The sequence below is a fragment of the Diaphorina citri genome, unplaced genomic scaffold (genome assembly GCF_000475195.1).
Source record: "Diaphorina citri unplaced genomic scaffold, Diaci psyllid genome assembly version 1.1 scaffold611, whole genome shotgun sequence".
Taxonomy (NCBI): Eukaryota; Metazoa; Arthropoda; class Insecta; order Hemiptera; family Psyllidae; genus Diaphorina; species Diaphorina citri.
The window spans coordinates 95862-111983 of NW_007378044.1; the positions used below are offsets into that span (position 1 = coordinate 95862).

General features: G+C 35.6%; 1 protein-coding gene across 6 annotated transcripts in view; it reads left to right on the forward strand.

Moving 5' to 3' along the window:
* Positions 1-16122, forward strand: part of LOC103510536 (aryl hydrocarbon receptor nuclear translocator homolog) — a 59520-nt gene that overhangs the window by 7205 nt on the left and 36193 nt on the right. Inside the window, exons 1-2 of one of the 6 annotated variants that reach the window (XM_026824563.1) lie at positions 2444-2849; positions 6313-6840. The exons of 2 other annotated variants lie outside the window; for them this stretch is intronic. In XM_026824563.1, coding sequence (XP_026680364.1) covers positions 6563-6840 — 278 coding nt within the window. In that variant the 5' untranslated portion in view covers positions 2444-2849; positions 6313-6562. Of the gene's footprint in view, positions 1-2443; positions 2850-2877; positions 2937-5571; positions 5979-6312; positions 6841-16122 lie in introns of those variants that run through there. 3 more of the 6 variants (XM_026824560.1, XM_026824562.1, XM_026824561.1) reach the window with 3 other exon arrangements.

Consider the following 16122-nt stretch of genomic DNA (forward strand, 5'->3'; position numbering starts at 1 on the left):
TATTAATTTAAAAATAAATAAATAAAATTTGTCAACTTTTCACAGTTAATATACCTTTACCTACTACTTCCCACAAAAGTTAAGGTAAAAGTCAACTTTTTACAGTAAACCTAGCTACAAATATTCCAAGTTCGTAGCACCGGAGAAAATTAGAGAGGAAATATAAAGTGATAATCCAGAGTGTTAAGATGTGTTCATTCATAAAGTTTGTTCCCACCATCATCATATCGTGGTATAGAGTTACTACTCACAAAGAGAAGGCACATTATCACCAACACTGATAGTGAGGGCCTGATAGTATAGGAACTGGCTCCTCCTATCTTTTCATCTAAATGAGCTTACACGTATAGTAAACACAACACTTTTTATTAGTACCATTCCGAGTGACAAGTTACAGGATAGTATCAAAGTTAACTTTACTACTCTGCCAGTTGGAGACTTGTTTTTAACATCTAGATCTAGAAAATGAACGCATCCAAATCATACGTATAGTAAACACAACACTTTTTATTAGTACCATTCCGAGTGACAAGTTATAGGATAGTATCAAAGTTAACTTTACTACTCTGCCAGTTGGAGACTTGTTTTTAACATCTAGATCTAGAAAATGAACGCATCCAAATCATATATCAGTAAATACTAATCAACTCATTACGCTATTGTCGTCATACCTGCTATTAATATTTGCTCTTTAAATTTTAACAGCGAAAAAAAAAAGCCCTTTTAGTCACTCCATACGATGAGTGATCTCGGGAACAAAGACTCATTTCGGGTAGTAAACGGGTACCCGGTCCCGGGCAGATACTTATAGTAAGAAAGCAGTCAATATTCCTCATAATCATCATCCAGTATTGTACCTTAACGTCCTGAACTCTCAAACTCATAATCCACATAACTTTAACTTTTACATAACTCTACTTCTTGATATTATAAGTCAAGCTGGGCGGGCAAATCTTGTAATTTGGAAATTTTTCATCCGAAGATATTCATCTCCCAGTTTTACTCGAAAAAATTCTCTCCGTTCTGTAGCATATTTTTTTTTTTTTTTTAATGAAATTTTTTTTTTGGAACGCCCTCTTCTTTCTCGTTCTTGCAGTTCTGATCTTTTTACTCTTGCTATCTGAAGAATCTTTATGTGTATTTACTTTGAGATCATATTTTTTAATTAATTTCAAGGAATTCAGGAGCTTGATGACTAGGGTATTCTAATTATAATGAGCATAAGTATTGGGTATACTGTAACTACCATAACCAAGTATTCAGTGTTGGGTTCTGTTTTGATTTAATTTTTTTCGTCCGGGTGTATAATTTTCAAAGTCGCCTTGTAGTCTCTTATTGAACTTTCAGATTGGATTCTGGCGGTTTCAATATCTTCCAGTTTTGGTTCTCATACATTTCGTCTAGAGCTATTTTCCGCATTTAAAATTTGTAGTTGGCGAAGAACTTATGTTCATTTATAACAAGCAGATACATAATAATATGTTGTGTACAAATGCCGTAAACAACTTGTCTCGTCTCGACATAATATGAAGCCTGTCGAAGAAATTGAGTTTGTTTCTGTCTCATGTACATTGCAATGTCAACCGTTGCATTTTACAGTCACTAGCTCATTAGTTATCTCCAATTTAAAGTTGTGTCAAGTCGTGGACAATATAATATACATATTTGATTTTATCGCAAACGAGAATTCCCTCCTGTTCTGATCCCTCCCTAACTCCAGCTTCATGTTATCCTAATTTCATAGCGGGAATTTTTCACATCGTTTTTATCAGCAAGGTATTTTATCAAATACCTACCGAAGAATGTCTACTATCTTTCTTCCAATGTGCTCTCTTTTTTTAATAAATGGCATATTCTTCCTGCATTTTCATCACTATAAGTATACAATTCTATATTATTTGCTCTTCTCCCTCCCCTGGTCGCTCTCGAGACTTCTCTCCCTCTTTATTCTCCATTACTTTAGTTATTTTCTCTTTCATTCCCGTTGTCTCTCTCCATTGCTGTTCATTTTGTTTAGGGTTTGCAACAGGCATGGAATTATCTAGTGGAGTCACAGCCAATGTTAGTTCATGTAGAAAGTAGAAAGGAACTTAAGGAACTGACAGGCATTTTCCCCACCCTCCTTTTTCTAATTATCTTTCTGTCTCTTTGATAATAATAAGATCACACGCAGTCTATCACCTCATCAAAATGCGGGCTTGAAAATTATCATAACTTACAAAGAAGAGTCTCCTTTCGCCCTCTTTGCTCCTTTATAACCGAACGTCTCTTCTCTTCCTCAGAAGAAGTGTTCCTTCTTCGTGGACTTGAGAATCTAAATCTTTCTGGCCTCGTTATCTGAAGGTTGCTGTCTCTTTGAGAAAGAGAGGGCTTTTTTTCTCCCTCCTCTTAGCGATTGCTCTTCTAGCTCTATTAAAAGTTCACTTGGCTTTTTTCTTTCTCTTTATTTTTCCTCATTATTTGTAAAAAAAGAAAGAAAGAGAAACGAAACAAATCCAAGCCTGATGTTTGGAGTATCGTCTACTCTTTACTCTTCATTCTCTTTACCCTATAGGTTTAGGTTTAGTATTTAGTTTAGTCTGTTTGAATACTCTTCTTCGTGAAGTTGTGCTTCATCTTTCAGTTCTTTATATTTGTTTTCATACCGTGCATTCGCGATTGTTTTTAAAATTTTCTTTTTTTTTTTTAAATTCAAAGGAACAAGAGTATTTTTTTAAATAACAATGTGTCAATATTCAATTGGATTGATTAGTTATTACATTTTGAAAAAATCCGTCAAATTGAAACCCGTTAAACTTAGCAAATAGTTTTTATTAAATATTATTTTGTTTACCTGCATAAATAAATTGGTAAAAATTGGGATCTAACATTCATTATATACATACCTAATATCTATTTTTTTCCAAGTTGATTTGTGGATGTTGTAGAAAATAGAGGTAAAAAAATTCCCCATACTTGGCAAATTATGCTTAGGCAGCTTTATAGCTATCGTTGTTAATTTTAAAACTTTTCTTAAAAGTAAACAGTGTAAACATGTTTGCTGATTTAATTTGAAATGTACACCTAAACTCACTTGTTGTCATACCATAAGTTAGCAAACCAAATCATTTGGATGGATACCTATTGGGGAACTAGATCAATATGTTCAGATTGTTCAGTTGATCACAATGTACCTATCAGTACTTTTAGTAAAAGGTTATTAATCTTCCTTTTGTTTTGAGTTGGGCTGATTTCTTCCACAGTCTGAAACTGTGCAAATTTTTTCTCCAATTCTAATCATAACCGCCAGCAGCGATACCTAGCACATTGAATGTACCAGTTCCCAATGGATCACCGAAGAAGCAACGTTGCTCGTGGTTAGTACCCGGATGGGTAACCATCTGGCAACCTGCTGCTGGCGAATCCAATCTTAAATGTGAATTTCCTATCTCCATGTGATCACTGCATGTCAAGTTTTCTATTTGTCCCCAATATACTTCGTCAGACTTTGCGTTAATATTTTCGTTATTCTCAATAATCTTGTCATTCCATTTGTATGGTGAAACATGACTGATATGATAACGTTCTGTCCACAACTCCTCTATAATGTTATCATTAGTTCACCTTCACCTGGAGGGATTCTTTCGGAAATTTCAACTCATGATAAACTCGATTTTCGTTCCAGTATGAAATAAAAATAGATCAATAGATAATGCCCTCTAAACATCCAGGTTTTTGTATTGAAGGAATTTCTCATGAGGTATAAAGTAGGTATACCTATTGGGGAACTAATTTCTATAGAGAAGTTACTATAGAGACCTAACGCTACGAGCTATTGTTTATAACGAAAGGTGTCACAAGTATGTCTCTTCTCTTCTCTTCTTCAAGTAAAAATTGTCAATTGTCATAATTTCTAGGAACCTATTTATTTCAATCTATTTATTCCATGAGTGCTGGAACATCTCACTGCACGCTCCTATATCTTGTCTGGATTTCTGAAAGGAAAACAGTGTCCTCATCGAAATAGGTTGTAGCTTTCTGATTGCCTGATACTTGCTTACTTTCCGTGTCCTCTTCTTTCTCATCAAATTTTTCTTCCCCAGAAGTTTGAGACGTATATTGCCCTCTCATTTGCCTCAAGGAGATCTGCGTGAGTGCATGTCCTCTCCATTTGGCCGCATACTAGGCGATGTTCATGCGTCTGCTCGCTGCCGCATACGCAAGTTATCCCTTCTCTACAGTTAATTAGATGTTTATGGTGTTTTTACTATTTTGAACTCTTCGTCATAGGTTGTTGATTCAGATGTAATTGGGTATTCCATTCCTTTGTTGGCGTAACCTTTTCTTGTGTCGTTATCTCATCATTCGGACAGGCCCTAGCTATTCTAGCTATAAGTAGTTTTCTGTATTTGCACTATCTCTTAGACTTAGAGGGAGGAATTTGCTTAGGTCACTCTTCAAGACTCTACATTTGCAGATACCTATACATAAGTATTATTAGTTCCTATCCCAGATACCTATCAAAGATTCTGCATTTGAAGACAAGAGTAATAAGATCACCTGCTGTGGAGATTGCAAATGAGAAAGCATCAGAAGTTGTAAATAAAATTCGGTCTGATCTATTACTGATCTAGGCTCTCCCTGGATGTGCGAGGATAGTCATCATTTGAACAATAACCATGTTTAACATGTTTACGACCTTTCACACTTCTCACAAGTGTCTTGGAAACAGTTCATTGTCTATTACGAGTCAATCATAAAACACTAAACAAAAAGCCAACAACATAAAACACTGTCAAACAATAAAAACGTTATACCTTTTCCTATAAGGTAGAAGTCAGTGGAGAATATGATTTGGATTGAACGTTGGATAGTTATTGGTACTTTATTTGAAATCTTAGCTCGTTTTCTGAGATCGACCTTCAACGTTTTTATCGAGCTCCTCCTATTCTCGTTCTATGGAACTGATCGATCTATCTGTTCATTTGGTCTTATATTTATTTGCTGTTCTGTTATTTAGTCATTGGACATTTTCAAGGATCGTATTGAAGTCAGATCGGAATGGAATGTTGCCAAAATTCACAAAATATTCATTATCCGTTAGCAATTCATTTTAGTTTTTTAGCACAAAGAAATGAGACTTCGCACACACTCTCGGTCCTATTGGAAAATACAGCTGTTGACTGGATAGGTACTCTTTAAGTGTTGGGTGCTACCACTGCATAAAGTTCTAGTTATCGAATACGGCCCAGTATCTTTTGGTATGTGTATGTATTTTCGTATGAGAAACTGCCAAACCCATCTAGACCATTTTGCTCTTTCTTTCATTATTTGTAGTTCATAGAAATGTCCAGGTGGTTTCTCCTGATTTGAAAATTTTCAAAATCGACCTCTAATAGTCAACAAAGTCTCTTCTCACAAACTTCACGGTTCACTTCAATATTCTCGATTCCTCCACTGATGGGATGGTGCCATCGTGGTTAAAAGTGTGAAACAATAAAGGTGTCCGATGGTCTTCTATTGATTACGGCTGACCTAAAGCTCATTACACATTTGTTTTGTTTGTTAAAAGTGTGAAACAATAAAGGTGTCCGATGGTCTTCTATTGATTACGGCTGACCTAAAGCTCATTACACATTTGTTTTGTTTTTATAATAATCTGGAATGCTTGGCTTTTGATCTCTTCACATTTAATGCTGAGGTGATCCAAGTGTGAACGCCTTGTGTATTAGAAAAAAAGTTTTATATTGCTTTTCTCGCGCATAGGTTAAAGTTTTATCAGTTCAAGTCGAGTCCAAAGGTTTCAATCGTGTGTTTTTAATTTAAACTAAAGGAGAGAGAAATGAAGAAGAGAAAAAATGATCAGTTTAATATTAGACACTTTCGTAATTTTTGAAGCCTATTGATTGATTTTGTGTGAATCTAACTGTAGATTATTATTTTCTTGGTCACACACTGGTGTTTCTATGAAACAGCCCTTTTTGGCCAATGGCCAGAAGGTTGGTCGGCAAATAACCAATACTAATGTATCTTTTCATTTCGATCTGATGTATGGATCTTCTTCGCTATTGAAGGGCGCCTACTTTCCTTTTTTAAAGTTATTTTCTTAAAGAAATTCAATTTGTTGCGTGACCACCTGTGACTTCTGATCATGATCAGGTTATGTTTCATATGAAATTTAATTAATAGAAGTTAGTTCTCTTTCCATCGATTCGAAATAACACCTAATTAATGCCGGTCGCATCCGGTTTGACCAAGTAAGTAAATACTTAGAGAAAGAGTTGTAAACATAATTATTATATTTTTCTAATACATACTTATTGATTTTTTTAGTTCCATTTTTGTAAAACTTATTCAATTTAATAAATCTACACCAAAAACCCTAAAAGATGGTCTTGTAAAAATATCTTGAAAACTAATGATTTTGCGGAATCATGAACACGACGTTAGCTGGAAGTGACTTTAGTGTAATACTATCAGCGTGTACAATGTAACCCAAGTGTAACGTTTCGTCCACGCACACCAGAAGCTATGGCATCCAGTATGATTTGTCAAGCCAGGTGACACCATTTACTCGGAAGACATGGATATGTACGCGTATGCAGCGCCGGGGCCTTCCACCAGTGCGGCAGGGGCACAATATTATGCCCCGCCCCCCACCTACTTTCACCATCAACTACCGCCTCCAGCCCCCACCCCTATGAGCGGGAACTCCATGCTAAGTTCGCATCATTATAGCATGCCCGCCCCTAGCACGCCCGGTAGTCTGCATACGTCGTCCCCTCATAGTCTCAACTCCCCCCACCCTCACACCAACCCCAACCCCAACCCTCTGACCTCACCTCACGTCAAACGGAGAAGGTAAGTTCTGAATTTTCATTTCTCAAGGTCCTAAAGTAAAAGTGATTGCAAAATCATGAATGTTATGGTCCTAAGGTGACTTGCTACGTATCGCGGTTCAATATCTCAATTTGAAGTTGAAGACTTACCTTGGTTGAGAATTTTCTCTCAGAAATAAACTTAACTCACATCAAATACTATTTAATGCAACACTAATAAATCTAATGACTCAAACAAATTGGCAAAACAGATAATTCTTTCTTGGATTAATTGAGTGCCTAATGTATTCTTTTTATTAAACGCCCTCACAGCACTTGTAATATCTCGTATATTTTTGCGGTTACAACAAATATTGACCTGGAAGAGAGTCTCTCACCCAATCACCGATCTGTGTGGCAACGCGTCCAACCATTTCTCACGCCCCAGGAACATCACAAATAGCCAAGCTTGTGCTCTTATTCTTTTCTAGTATCAAAGATCGCCGGTTTTGCCAGCACATCATAATGAACTGAAAGTTCCAGATCAGAGATTTTTAGCAATAAATGAGAATCATAAGTCACAGGTATTGCTTTACAAGCTCGAAGCCTGTGAGATCTTCTTTGTAATATCGCCCTGGGCAGTTTTGCAATCGGATGATTTCTTTTTATTTATTTTCAAAGGATTGATTATGAAGAATTGTTTCCATCTCCCACGAAAGGTCGGTAAAGGATTGGCGGCTTTAGATGTTTAGTCATTTGTGGGGTCATTATTTAACTCCATGATGTACTTGGTAAATCATTCGGACAAATTTGGACTGGTATTGCTAGAAATTACTTCAAATCTGATTGTCCCCTAACTTTCTGTCAAGAATGTCAATAAGACTGATGTACCGTATTAGTCCTTTTTTCTTTTCTCAAATACAGGTATCACTGATTCACTGACCATTGGCGATTTTCTCACGGTACTTTTATGATTGTTTGGTTTTAATATCAGGAACTTTGCTAAGACCTTTCTTCTCGTCTGTAATATTATTTATTTTCTTCAAGTCTAATAACTTGAGATTGGTCTAGTGTTATTGTCTGGGTCCTTTCCTATTATAACAATTGTACCCATTACTTTGTTTATACTATAGTCAGTATTCTTAATATTTGAACCCAACCATTATGATTGGCAGGAGAGTTACTTTTCTGTATAATTTTTCTTTGGTGTAGTTCTTTTAGTGCTCTCTCAAGGGAGCAAGGCGGAGTCTGACAAGATCGTCTAGAATATTTTCTGAGAGAAAGGAGAATGATTTGATATTTTCATTGAATATATTTGTTGTCCTTGGGATATGAACATTATGCTTGAGACTGTCCGTCTAGAATTCAAATAGTATTAGTATCCATTGTCCAGGTCCAGTTTTCCAAACTCAATTTTCAATAATAAAAACCATGATATCATTGATATCAACTGTTTGGACCTGATCTGCCGTTAAAACACCCTCTAATTTTGTAAATGAACACAATTTTTATATCTTAATACATTAGAGAGCGTTGTGACGTCTCTCATTCAGATTTTTCCATCATATTATTTAGTTTAAAAGAATCGCGTGTCTCAAAACAGATTTTTTCTATCATTTTATACATAGAGGTAGGTACACTTTTTTTATACTCAGAAGAAAAAAAACTTGATTTTAATCATACTAAATTATATTTTTTTAATATAAAATTTAACAGGTAGACTTAATGTTCCTCTGGCTCGGGACGAGTCCTATATTGTTAGCAAGGTGGATATTGAGTCTCGGCATTTCAGCGTGGAAGAAAAGAAAAAGTAATTTATTCTTGGATTTTACCATACAATGATGTCAGCGTCTTTTTCAGTTGATCTATTTAAACTGCATCAGTTTCAAGTTTTACTTTGGCAAAAACCCCTTTGATTTTGCCTTTGCGTGGGACTCAAAACACTATCTTCCAATCCGCTATGTCCTCTCAGGAGTCTTGATTCTTAGAGGTGATGTTAAGAACCAACGTTATATGTCATCATATCATGATATGTAGAAATGAATTTTTTACTTTTCCTATGAACTTTTGTCCTGTTTTCCTTTATAGCTTTCGAAATTCCCTTTTTTCGCTGGGTATGATTTATAAAGTCTGGGAGTCGGAAATTTATTAGGAAAATGGGAGCTTGTCGACAGGCTTTTAATAGAAGCCATTTACGTTATTAATCGGTACGTTGTGGCAACAATGGTGGGCGGATACGAAAATATTTCACATTTTTTGTGCTTTCTAGAGTTTCTATGTGTTAGCTTTGTTCTCTGTTTTGGGGTTCAGATAATCATGAAAGATAGAGGTCGAATCCTATGTCATTTCGATCACTTCTTATAAGTTCTTAATAGTTTTCAAGGAGGGTATGAATGTTTTGGTATTCTAATTATAATGAGCATAAGTATTGGGTATACTGTAACTACCATAACCAAGTATTCAGTGTTGGGTTCTGTTTTGATTTAATTTTTTTCGTCCGGGTGTATAATTTTCAAAGTCGCCTTGTAGTGTTCGAAGAAGAAGTCATTAGAATCAAACTTGATTGCCGATAATGCCAATATATTTGCCATAATGTTCTTGCAGACTGGAAATTGTTCGAAGAAGAAGTCATTAGAATCAAACTTGATTGCCGATAATGCCAATATATTTGCCATAATGTTCTTGCAGACTGGAAATGACTTATTATTCTTGAGAACTTGAGAAGTTCAGACCAAGTGGAATCCTATATCGTGTTTTACAAATCAAATAGTTGATAATTATTTCTGAATACAGGAGCTTGATGAGTAGGTATTCTAATAATATTTTGGGTTTGAAATTAATGTTTAGATTGTGAACCATTTTCCACCTTGTCACTTGTGTCAATATTTAGATGTCATATTTTGATGATTATGATGCACCCTGTAGACCTAATTCTAAGCATACGGATCTATTATGTTACTCTGAAGTTACCATTGTACGATAATGTAGCATATTGTCGAATGCTTTACAGTAATTATGTTTTATTATTCACATTTCTGTGGTTTTTGACCAGAACGACCACAATAAAAGCATGACCATTTCCAAATATTGATCCTGTATTTTGAAATACAAATTAAACCGTCTTACCAACGAACGTTACTTTCTTTATGATTGCTCCAAATGATACCGTGCCATATTTTGTTGAACTTTTTGGTTATTCTTTTGGTTTTGAATCAACTTTGACCTGGCGATGGCGTCTGGTTTCTGTTCTCAACATTGGTGATCAGAATGTTGTTGATTGTTGCTTATAAGTGCTTAAACCTCAGACTAAATTTGGAAGTTCTATTGAAAATATCCATGTAAATTGACTGTGGTATTGGAATGATTGAAATGGAAGATTTGCCTTTAGGTAATCGTTTTGAATCGAAGGTCGAATGCCATATAAAAGGGTGGCGCGAAAAATCCATATCTGGAGCCAAAACTATGAAAAAATCAAAGAAGTTTTCACTATTATTTTAGCTTTCATTAGTTTTTTAAGAGGTTTGATAGAGGGAACTAAACCCGCGGCCTAATGATTACGAGGTAGACGCGCTACCAACCAATCTAACTAGGCTGCTTTCATTAGTTTTTCCTATAGTACATATCTACTCTCTAGTTGTTTTCGGAGTGACGGCAAATTACTTCTTGTTTCTTCAGATTTGTCTTGTACTCATGTTCCTCTATGCATGTACTTATGTATGTAGGTACTTTAATTTGTCTGTCTCAGGAGATATACCTGCATAATATAATGTTACTCAACAAAAACTTACCTGTGCAAAAGAGCAGGCAAAAAATGTAGTTGGTCCTTATCCTTACTCAGGTCGTACCCCCGGTTGCACAGTTGATGTTCAGTTAGCTAAAAGATTTGACTTTTCGATACCAATTTGGATCAGATTTGACAAAGGTTGATCACCGATCAGCTGTTAGGTTTCTTCAGTAATTATCTAATTACTAATTACCCATCTGCAAATACTTGATCAAGACAAGAAAATATTATACTAGCTAATGCCTAAAATCAAGTCCATATAAATCCAGGTTCTGGTCTGATAAAAGCCAAAGGCTAGATGCTAGATTGGACTTGGTTCTATGACCAAGTATTTGCTGAAAATGTAAAATATTATACTAGCTAATGCCTAAAATCAAGTTCATATAAATCCAGGTTCTGGTCTGATAAAAGCCAAAGGCTAGATGCTAGATTGGACTTGGTTCTATGACCAAGTATTTGCTGAAAATGCTAAAGTTTGAAACTTGGCTTGGTAGCACTGCCCGTGCGACTCGACACAACTACATCAAGCTTCCCATCAAAACTTTGAAGTAATTATTTTAAATTATATATTCAGTGCGATCTGGGTATGTTATTACAAATGAGGACTTGTTTCCCCCAGACTCGCTAGAGCTCCATACAATATTCTGATGAATTCCGTACCTACTCTCTGCTTCCTCAACCTCAGTGAACCAATGCTCTTGAAGAGTTTTCATGGAACATCACAGTGCCAACTTTTGCCTGTGAGATTCTTAATTCCTGGGAAATTAATGTAATGAAAACCCATTCTTGGTTCTTGTTAACGAATGCTGGAGTATTTGCAAATTAAGTCTTTAGAAAACAGAAAAAGAAAACCCAGCTTTGAATTTCTACATCTCAAATTGAAATCTGAGGGTGTTAAGCGACTATGTCATGACAATCATGAAACCGCTTTATCTGTAAAGGTATTCTTTTTCATTCTAGAATCTAGATCATATAGCTCTTCTAGTTTGGTTTTATATTTCTCATATTTCACGCCTATGCGATCCTCAAGCATTATATGGTTCAAAGGTTCTTCCCCCTGTTCGGCTGCTAACGTGTTATTTGCAGGAAAAAAGCACAAGTTTTATGTAGCTCTAATAACGTAAACAATAATGGTTTATGATGAGAACAGAAATATGCAAGATATTTTGATCTAATGGTACTCCTATAACATAGATTTAAATACATAATAAATATAGTTATGCACATCTAGATTCTGATTTCTGAGACAAGATAATGAGATCTTTGGAGATCTGTGTAGATTGTAGAAAATCTTCTTTTCTCGTAAGCTATATGGTGCTTGAAAAGTTCTTTCTTTTGTAACGAGCATTTTGTCGTCCATAGGATGCTTCTTAGTGTGAAAGACTTTCACGTTGGACATGCAAAATTTATTTAAACTTTTTAATTAATCAAACTTGGATCACAGTTTTTGTGGAATATGTAATGCAGTTACATTATTCATTTTATGATGTTTTCCCTATAGGTACATACTTGGGTAATGACATGTATCACACTTTTCTTTAATACTAGGAATAATTCGGGTGTAACATGTAAAACCATGGAAATCATGTTTTACAATTTAGTCAAACAGTGAATAAATCAACCAAGTAATGTTCGCTACGTTAAAGTTTCACTGTTTGTGAAGCAACTTGTTGATGTTGAATGTAATGTACATTGTTCTCTGGTTTGTAGGTACACTATTGGAATAATTCTTCTTCTCCCCACTAGGTATGTATTTATTGTAATGTTGGGTTATTATCAATAATTATTTATCGATAAAAACAATCTCTGCTGGGTGATCAAGATCAACATCGCTGAGGAATAGCCCGGAGCCTAACGTAACCTTTTACAATTATGATGGTGACCCCTTTTCTTACTGAGTTTTTTCTTCTTCTATGGCTATATGGCAATTGCTGAGACTTCTTTTTTTTTCGTTGATTACAATTTGTGACGTACAGAAAATTACATCAGTGTAAATATGATGAGATGTGAAGATCTAATGGTGAACAACAGTAGTGTTCATGATTCTGTGGGGGTTTGCAAGGATCAAATTGGCTCTGGTCTGGAAATATTTTCTGCAGTGAGCTTGGTTCGATACTTGAGTACTAATTTTTTACGCTAAAAAAGTTTTGATAACCATTTACACGACATGAAAGTTCACACTGGGTTCATCTTGTTTTTACATAAAAGTTATACCTTTCATCGCATCGAAGTAGCATATTAATTTATTCGGGTCCCTTTTAGAGTAGGAAAGACTGTAACGATTCATATCAAAGACTCGGAAAAAAGTCTGTCTTCGTTTCCAAGTCACTTTATGTCCTCATTGTGGTAAATGATATTACTTCATTAAATTTGTAAAGTTCTTCTTGACTGATCTCACGGAGCTGTATTGATGGCTTTATGAACTCGCATCTCATTTTGAACAATCGATAGAAGTGAAGGCGATTCTTTATAAACCTGATGATCCTATTTATTTCTTGTGCTCTGGTGGATCACTATATGAAAATAATGAAACTCAGTATGGAGGATATTCGTCACCAGTCATCACATTCTGTAAAATGTCATTGTTTAGACTGCGGGAAGTCTCATTCTGGCAGTATAAACAGGGTATGTCCTTTGAATACTGGGACAGGACTGAAAAGTTCTTTGTATTCAATTTTCACTGTACTCAACTTTATTTTCAAGTGAGGATTGATAATTTTATTTATCGATATGCTGAATTTAATAGGGACAATGGCTAAAGGTGAGGATTGAAAATGAGGTTCCACAGTTTAATTCAAGAAATAGATTAAATTTCTTTATTTTATGTTATGCATCAAAATAATATGTTTCTCTTACTGACCTCTTTCTATTTCTGTTTGTTGCAGGTAAGTGAATGTGGTCTCCTTCAACTTTTTAAATACCGTCCCCGTACAAAGTTCAAGGAATTTGTAAGTTACAACAAAAAGCTGGATCCCGCATATCTCAAATACGATATCAGTTTATGTAGGTCGGTATGGTCCAGTAGAATATTTGATTTTTGGTTAATATCATTTCAGTTCGACTAGTATGAAGAAAGAAAGGGGGATTGTTTGAAATTTTGGATCCAGCAGGAAATTTATGGGTCAGAATAACCGTGAAAGTCAGGGGATTCCAAAAAACCATCAAACAATATTTGAAGAAAACTTCTATATCCTTCTTTTTACCTTCTGTATTCTTATTGGCAAGTAAAAGAAAATACAAAAAGGTTAGTTCAGTAATTTGGTGACGAATGGTCTTTTGTCCATTCTAAACGGGATCAGATTCAGAATCTCTCCAGATTTTCTAACACTTCTAAATCCTAAATCATGATTCATGAAGCAACTCAAATGCCAAATGCTGAGATATCTTCAAATAATGGTTGATATATTTCAATCCCACTCAATGACATGGAGGTGAATATGTTTGTACTATCAACCTGTTATGTATGTGGTTGAACACACAAAGAGTATATCACTATACCTACATGGACAATTCAAAACATACATAGACACAAATGAACCTATGTTTGTACATAAATATATTAAACATGGTCATAGGCTCATATTGAGATTAAAAGGTTTGTCGTTAACCCCTCTTGGTTAGTGGGCAATTTATTTTTCCAAAGTTTTGTAGATGTATTCTATCTTACTAGCTTTCAATGACATATTAGCATATCCACCTATCTTCAGAAGACCATCCTCAAAGATGACCCTTATGAAGGGTTAAAATATGTAGATGTACTGATAGGAGCCAGGGGGCTGTTGTTATCGCTCTTGCAACCTTGTATTACAGTCTATTCTGTATTCATCAGGGGTCACATGGGGTTGTTAGGGTACTGGGTTAACAGGGGTTACGATAGGCTAATGGGTTAACAAGGTTGAATGGGGGTTACGAGTAGAACAGAATGGGAGTTGGGATGAAATGGGGGTGAACGTACCAGTTCATGTTAGCCCTATTTGTCTATTGTATTCTAATTGGGTGTGATGAGCTATAGACTTTGTGTTTTTTGGGCCTTTGATTTGGGTACCTGTAATACTTTCATGATATTGATTGGCATTCTTCGTGGGTTACGATTACTTTCAGGTGAGTCCAGACTACTCTAGAAGGGAAATGGTCTCAACATATTTTTATTATTATTTTACGGTTTTAAGTGGCAGGGTTCTCCTAGAGGAGCTCTTCCACCCAACCACTTTTTTGAGTAGCAGTTGAGAATTTTGGTGTCTTATTATCCTTGTTAAAAATCCCTCTAAACTAGGATAAGTAACTCTTTGAACAGAGTTTCTTACTTTGTGCTGGAAATTTCGTCACAAGTTTCAGCCTCAGCAATCTACCTTGGTTGATACGGTGCGGTGGTATACGTTGAGTTATTAGATCAATACTTACTACTAGTATTATATTTTCACTTTTCACCCTCGCAAGTCTTCCTTTTCTTATCTTCTTCGCTTTCCGCCAGATTTTTTCTTGTTATTTATTTTTATAAAATTTCTTTCCCTTTTCTTTACCTTCATGTTCTTCTACTTCTTCTCCATCTACTTGTTCCTTTCCTTCTTCTCCCTTCTCTCTGTCACTTTCATCCTAAAAGTTTTCTCTCTTCTCTGTCCCTTATCTACGAGTATTTCTTCTTCCTCCACCTCTTGCTTTCCCTCTTTTCTTACTCTTCTTCTTTCTTTCATCCTCATTATTTTTTTCTCGTCTGCAATTATACTACCAGGAGAGAAAAGAAACTTTTTTCGCATCTTTCTTTCTACATGCTTTCCGCTTCTCCCCTGGGCTCTCCCTTGTTTCTACCATTTCTTCGTCTCTCCTTATCATTGTTGTAAAATCATCTCCATCACCCCTCTGACCTTGGTGTATTCAATGTTGTAATATTTATTATAATGTAGTATCGGTATGAAATATGATTGTCTGTATTTTTGATCGTGATGATTTGACAGGTTCAAGCCCGGAGGCTTTGGAGGCAAGTGATGTTGGTTTAGACACAGTTGGGTGCCAGTTTTGCCTTCGGGAACCAAATGTTGACACGTTGATCTATTGCTCGGGAACCAAATGTATTGGTACACTGATAAACCAAATAGATGTTTATTGAGATCATATTAGAACCAGCTAAAATTAGCAATATCCATAGGTGCATCATGAAATTGCATTGGTTTTTTTTTACCTCTCAAGAATCGACCTTTTACGAAGCATAGTTTTCCTTTATTTTCGTCTGAAGTTCCGTCATAACAAAGTTGCAATAAAGTGTAAATAGACAGCAACATAGTACCTGACTAGGACGATGTCTGGTGCAGTTGCTTCACTTTTATTACCGTCAGACCTAGGCTTGTCGAGGATCTTCACCGAATATATGTGTGCAAAGTACTTTTCCTTGTTTATCACTTCACTATGGCAAGTCTATGCAGTTGCGATGCTTTCCATTGTTTTAAATAATATTTTATCAAGAGCCAAGGTCGCTACTTTAGCCTGATAATCTACAACATTGTCACACATGTGTCGTGTGTGCACTGGTCACCAATTTCATTTCCA